Source organism: Octodon degus, unplaced genomic scaffold (genome assembly GCF_000260255.1).
Source record: "Octodon degus isolate 3935 unplaced genomic scaffold, OctDeg1.0 scaffold00043, whole genome shotgun sequence".
Lineage (NCBI taxonomy): Eukaryota > Metazoa > Chordata > Mammalia > Rodentia > Octodontidae > Octodon > Octodon degus.
The window spans coordinates 4,079,117-4,085,971 of record NW_004524619.1 but is presented as its reverse complement, the minus strand read 5'-3'; the positions used below and the strand labels follow the sequence as shown (position 1 = coordinate 4,085,971).

General features: G+C 45.8%; 1 protein-coding gene across 1 annotated transcript in view; it reads left to right on the top strand.

Moving 5' to 3' along the window:
• Galnt15 (polypeptide N-acetylgalactosaminyltransferase 15) overlaps nucleotides 1-6,855 on the top strand; it is a 48,818-nt gene that overhangs the window by 38,438 nt on the left and 3,525 nt on the right. The window contains exons 7-9 of the mRNA XM_023715721.1: nucleotides 1,144-1,275; nucleotides 1,682-1,786; nucleotides 4,892-5,035. Of these exons, the coding sequence (XP_023571489.1) occupies nucleotides 1,144-1,275; nucleotides 1,682-1,786; nucleotides 4,892-5,035 (381 nt within the window). The remainder of the gene's footprint in view (nucleotides 1-1,143; nucleotides 1,276-1,681; nucleotides 1,787-4,891; nucleotides 5,036-6,855) is intronic.

Sequence of the window (6,855 nt, the reverse complement as noted above, 5' to 3'; positions counted from 1 at the left end):
ACAGGAGGGTCACTATGAGTCCAATCTGTGTAGTGAGATCCTGTAGACCCTGTACCAAATACATAATAAATAAATAAACAAATAAATAACTTGAACTATGTAAAAATTGGCGTTGCTTTAAAGATTTCTAATTTTTCCAAGCTCTCACATAAATTTCAAGATACACAAATCCTAGTGAACATAAACAAGCACCTTAACTATCCCCTAATCGCCAACCAGGTAAGCAAATAGAATTTTCTCAAAAGCAGGCTGGTGAGCCTCTAAAACAGCTAGTATTATACGCCGGTTCCCAATTTCTGAAATTGCCTGGAACTGAGCACATATTCACGGGCACTTTTAACTGCATCAACACAAACAGGAAGAGGAGGCTGGGGTTTCACTGCTGAGAGACTTGACCTCTCCCAGGGAGAGTTGTACAGATAGGGAAGAAATTCAGTGTTGTCTTGGGTCACAGCGAGTTGGGTAGATTCACTGTGTGTCTCCTCATGAAGAAAGTTAAAGGTGACAAAAAATAAAACAAAGTTGAAGGTGAAGAGTTCTCAAAAGGGAATGTTCCTGCTTTGGTGACAAAGTCCAGCACCTCTGAGGGACTGGCAAGACTGCAAATAAACACTAACAATGCCAAGAAACCATCATAGAACAAAACAAAACTTCACGCCAATTTCCTCAGAGAAAAAAGTAATAGATCTCTTTGGTGTAGCAGCATGTAAACATGTTAAATAAAGAAGAAATTCTGGACTTAAAGAAGTTATTCTTAAAATATATGTGGAGAGGCCTAGGAATAGTTAAAACACGGACTGTAGGGTCTTCAGCCCAGGCATCTGAGGTGCTGTCTCAGGGGGAGGGCCTAGGCAGGTGTTCAAGGAGGCGTCCTTGGGGAAACCAGCAAGGGAGAAGGAGATATCACAGTTGCACGAATGCCACAGTTCTCTCTAAGGAAGGCCTGTCTTGCTCTGTCTTTTCCAAACCTCTTCTTCTGATTCATGACCCTCCCTCATGTCTGCAAGCCTTGCAACTGTGGCCTTGGACACCTCACTCTTCCAATCCTTTGCTTCTTCCTAGCCACCCTGTCATTCCTCTACTACATGAATTCTGGAGTAAATCTTCCAGCATCTCACTGCTCATGCCTTTCTCCTCCTCCAGGATGAGAAGCCAGACTGCACAGAACGCCTGCAGCTACAAAGGAGACTGGGTTGTCGCACCTTCCACTGGTTTCTGGCCAATGTTTATCCCAAGCTGTACCCATCTGAGCACAGACCTAGGTTCTCTGGAAAGGCAAGGCATGACTCAGGGATGACTGGGAGGAAGGGTGGGAGAGGGAAGCCTCCCAAGACAAGAACTGAATGTTCAAATGTTCTTCCATCACCCTGGCCAACCAATCATGAGTTCAGAAGGGCCTCTGTGGACTGCAGCCCGTGACCTAACTCCTTGCTGGCCTAAAGAAGGTAGCTAGGTTGCCCTGGCCATAGTTCCTTAGCAAGGCAAGGCAAGGCAAGTGTTTCCTTCAGGAAGTTTGTCCTTTAAAATCAATGGCTTTAGCTTGGTACCACCCATCATGATCTGAGCAGTGCACCTTAGGCTACACTCTAGGGAGTAGAGAAAAATGGTACTTGACTCAGGTGTCTTTACAATGGAGTTTGTGAACACTGAGATTCACTTCTGTGTGCATGTCTACTTTCAGCTCCACAACTCTGGGCTTGGCTTCTGTGCAGACTGCCAAGCAGAAAAGGACATCCTTGGTTGTCCCCTAATGCTGGCTCCTTGCAATGACAGTAGAAAGCAACAGGTAGGTGATCATATTTCCCAGCATGAATAACAGCCCACTCAATCTTTGTAAGTGGGTGCCATTTTTCTGCACTCCACTTCTCTTTGCCATATCTCCTTTCTGTGATTCCATCCCTCCTAAATGCCCATCGTGCCCTACCATGATAATTTGGCACAGCTCTGCACACCTCAGCCCCAGTTAAAGCATAGACATGGACCAGGACCAAAGAATGGAGCGCCTAGAGAGAAACAGGGAAGCTGGTTAACTAGCTTGGGAGATGTGGAAACTGAGGCACAGAATCACTAGTTCAGCTATTGCCAACTGATGCTTCTCAAGCTGAGGCAAAGTCCAAGGGTCTGAAGAGAGAAAGTAATTAGTTGTGGGGAAGTATCTAGATGCAGCAGGGGTCATTCTAGTATCCAAGTGGGCCCCTTGGTCCTTAGAAAGGTCTCCCTATATCTTACAGTATTTTTTATGCTCTTCAAGATTTCCATTGTGGCTATAACTAACTGTCTGAGGTAATAGAAAGCCTCCTTTGATGCTAGCTGAGGGGAGAGCTTAAGAAGTGATGGATTCACTTCTGTTCACATCTCTGTTGAAAACTTAGAAAGTGCAACTCATGCCCAAATCTCTATGTTTTGGGGCTGTGGCAGGGGTCTCTGAGTTAAGCTTTCATATCTCCAAAGCCCCTAATGAAAAAATACAATCTCTAGAGGTTTTCATTTGAGGAAACAGATGAAGTCTAGAGAACTGGGTTAGAAGAAGGACCATCTGTGGGAAGGTCTGGTATCATAGACTGACCAGGCCCACAACCTCCTGAATGAGTGGACAGTGAAGGCTTAAATAAAATAGGCAAGTGGTATGATTTTAGTGCTCCAGGAGGATCAAAACCCTCTAGCATAACTTGAGATTCTCTAGACACTGAGACAAAGAACTTTTCTGGGTGGCCTGTATTCATTTGGTTTTCAAACAAAGGAAGGGGTTGGGTTGGAAAGCAAATGGGAAATTGAGCAGGACCTTGGGAGTCAGTTCAAGGACTTCTCCAAATAATAAATTATGTTAATTTAGGAGAACTGTCTTATCTCCAGGTTGACCTTCACCACAGCAGTTATCTAGGTAATTGGGATTGGAGTCAGGCATCCCCTGCTGTGGCCTTGTCTTGTCTTTTGAGATGTCAGGACATCGCAGGCCACTACAGGCCTCAGCCAGAACCAGTGACTTATGAAGGTTCACTTGCTCTGATTCTTCTGCCCAACTCCAGACAAGGGCTTAGGCCTTGGACAGACTCACACATAAACACAGAAAGCTAACTGATTAATTTTAATTCCTGCCGACAGCCACTTCATAGTGGTCTCCTCAGCCTGTGCTCTGGGCCTTAGGGCAGGCTGGTCGAGGCTGGGCTTTGCAGTGCAGGGAGAGAGAGGCTCTTCTGCTCTGCCCTTTGCAACCTCCCTGAATGTTCTCACGGACATCCAGACCAAATCCAAGGGACAAGGAGATAAATAGAAAGTATGCCAAGTGAGTAAGTGTGGCAGTGGTGCTCGCTGTACTGTCACAAGGGCGAAGTGTCAGTCCATCTTCCCCAGTTGCTACCTGTAAGATCTCAGCAGGGCTCCTAACTACTCTGAATCTCAACTTCTTCATCCGAAAGTAGAGATGGTACAGCCTCCATCATGAAAACACAATTACCTGGTTTTTTGGTTTTGCTTTTGAGGGAATTAGCCATCCAGCCATAACGAACTAGAGAAACTGAAAGCCCTTCCCTAAAAACACTTACTACAATATGGTGGGAAAAGCATACAAAAGGACCTTTTACATGCTGAAGTAATTGAGTTTCCATGAAAGAAAATAGAATCTCCAGGGATCAAAAGTCAAGAGGAGGGGCCGGGGAGATGGCTCAGTGGAATAAGTGCTTCCCTGGCAAGCACAAGAGCCTGAGCTCAATCCCCAGTTCCGCCAAAAAATAAAAAACAAAAAAAAAGCCAAGAGGCAACTAAAACCAGAATCATAAGGCGTGAACTAGGCTGGCCTGCCAGGTGGAAGAGACCCATTTTGGCTCTGTGCAGGGAAAAGCAGAGAGCCCACCATTAGCCCATGAGATGTGAGAAGCCAGGAATGAGACTCCCATAGAAAGCCAGCTTTGACCTGCAAGAAGTAGGCTGTTCTTGGCACTTTTAACTAGAAACATCTACTTACTGCTACAGGGAAATGGCAAAGAAGCCTGCTTATATAGAAGTAAGGTAGGAAAAAAATTACTGTCCCCTGGAAACTGTCCACAATATGTGTTTAGGGTAGAGATGTGTACTAACTGTGTAGTTTGGGAATCCTTGAGTGGGGCAGGCTGCTTCATTTGCAGACCGCAGTGCAAAACAAAAATGTGCCCTCTCTAGTTGGGTAATTATTAATCATTTTAAGGCAGTGACAGCAGAGCCTAAGGCAAGGCTTTATAAGTCGAGTTTATTGAAACAAAAGCATTAAAGCTTTCCAAGCACAAGGCCCCATGGGGCTGCACAGGGTGCATATCCATGAACCCAACCTTGTCTGTAAGCCGTAACACGAACATGAAAACCAGGTCAGGCTCCATGTGACAGGAATAAACTGCACATGGCTCCTCCGGACCTGGCTCCCAGTGAGTGTGCACAGGGCTTCTCACAGTTAAAATTCCTCTGCAAACTGGATGTTGCAAAAACCCTAAAGACAAAAACCATGAGTGAGAGCCAGCAGGGGACCAGTGACAGCAGAAAAATAAGTTTCAGAGTGGGTAATGTCTTCCCAGAAAAGATCGACTTGAGCCTCCGAGAGGTTCCTCTGCCCTTCCAACAGTACGCTCCCAAAGCACACAGCATCCTTTATGCTTTCACCGATGATGCAGTAAGTAGCAAGATGGAAGGGCCGGCCAGAATGTAAGAATATGATCATAAAGTAGCTGGGCTTGGGGACTTCAGAGTCCAGGGCTCATGCTGCAGCACATGTGAGGTCCTGACCATCAGGTACAGTCTTACTGACTCCCCTGGAATCTAAAGATGGTCCCTGGACCTCAGTTCTACTGTGAATTCTTCTTGCCTCATCTCCAGCTCCAGAGAGGGCCTCTTTCTAGCTGTGCTAACGTCTCCTCCTCTGCCCCAGCACCTGGAGCACCCTGGCAGGAAGGAGATCCACTTCGGGAGCCCCCAACACCTGTGCTTGGATATCAAGCAGGAGCAGGTGGTTCTCCAGAACTGCACCGAGGAAGGTTCTGCCATCCATCGGCAGCACTGGGACTTCCAGGAGGTGAGTGATCCACTCAGGAAGACTCAGCAGTACTTCTGGTCAAGAAGACCTTCTGGCTGGCTGTTCTTCCTTCCTTCCTTCCTTCCTTCCTTCCTTCCTTCCTTCCTTCCTTCCTTCCTTCCCTCCCTCCCTCCCTCCCTCCCTCCCTCCTTCCTTCCTTCCTATCTTTAATGTATTTAGTACAGGGTGCTCATGGTCTCACTACATAGATGAGACTCATAGTGATCCTCCTGTTTTCGGTCTCCCAAGTGCTGGGATTACAGGCATGCGCCACCCCACCCAGTCTCCATTGCTCCCTGGGGATGGGGCTGGTATGGCATGCTAGGGATCGAATCTTGGTTGTTGAGCTTGCCTGTGCAGGCGCTTTAGTCCACTAAGCTGTGTTCTTTCAAGAGTTCAGTGTTGCTGCAAGGCCTGTGCCTCTATTGTCAAACTTACTGGTGTTACATTAGGGCTTTGGAGGAGGTAAAGACAACTCAGCAGGGAAGTTGAGCCAGGAGCATTATGAAACATACTAATTTGCCCTATCTCTATGTAGCTCTGATTTGATTATGACAGAGAAGGACGGGACCCCTTTTAAAGCTTATTAGCTTGGGTTACCCACAGGATGGTGGAGCAAGTTACAGAAACAATGTATTCCCATGGTGGTGTGGCTTCAGAAGTAATGAAAAGTCCCTGTGTCCACCAAATTAAGAAAAATATAGACATTGATATGTAGATATAGATACACAGATATGTTCTTTTTAATGCAAATTCACTGTGAGCATTTCAAGATTTTAGCAGAATTTTGATATCTATATGCCTGGGTGAAAGAAATTCTAAAGCCTTTCCAGCAGTTATGCATCAATGGGGAGGAATGCAGAGAGCTGTAAGCACTTACAGAAAGTGAGCGAGTCCCAGACCAGCATTGGGAAAGGAATCGGACAGTAGCCACAGTGAGTGTTCATGTACAGCTTTCTCCCCCTCAGATGCTTTCTTGGTTGAGCCCAAGCATTATTATCCAAACAAATGCACATATTTTTTTTTAAAAAAATATTTCTTCACCTTTAGGTTGGAAGTGAAGAGGATAAAATAACTAAGCAGAACTCTGGTACTCTTAACGCAGACCACAAAAGAAGAGAATTACATGATAGGAAGCTTAAGGCAAAATCACAATAAAGCTCTTAGGGCTTCAGTGACAGGCAAACACAAGACTCGTGCCCACATATCTGCACAGAGGTCTGCAAAACTCAAGGTGCTTTTTGGGTAATCACAGCAATTGTTCTAAGCAAGCCCCATGATTAAGGTACATTTTAGGAACAGTTAAAGATAGGTAAAAGAAAAGGAAAAGAGACAAAGAGGTGGAGGGAAGGGAAAGAGAGAGGAAGGAAGGAGCTAAAAAGGGCTAAGATGCACTATGTACATGTACCAACTCCCCATGAAAAATGTAGTCATTATGAACTGCAAATATGTACTATTAAAAATAAAGTATTTTTAAAAAATTAGTAAGATGCACCTAGCAAATTTGAGGCATTAAGAAATGAGACTTTTGGGGCCAGTGAGATATTCAATGGACTAAAGCACCTGCTTAGGCAAGCTTAGGCAAGCTTCAGGGACCGTGGTTTGATGTCTAGTGGCACTTGCCATGCCAGCCCCACCCCCTGGAGCACTGAGCCAGCCACCAAGACCAGGTGTGGTGGTGCACACCTGTATTCCTAGTGCTGGGGAGGCTGAAAAACAGGAGGATCACTATGAGTCTGAGCTGCATAGTGAGGCCCTGTAACAACCAAATACGTAGATGGAAGGGAAGGGAAGGGAAGGGAAGGGAAGGGAAGGGAAGG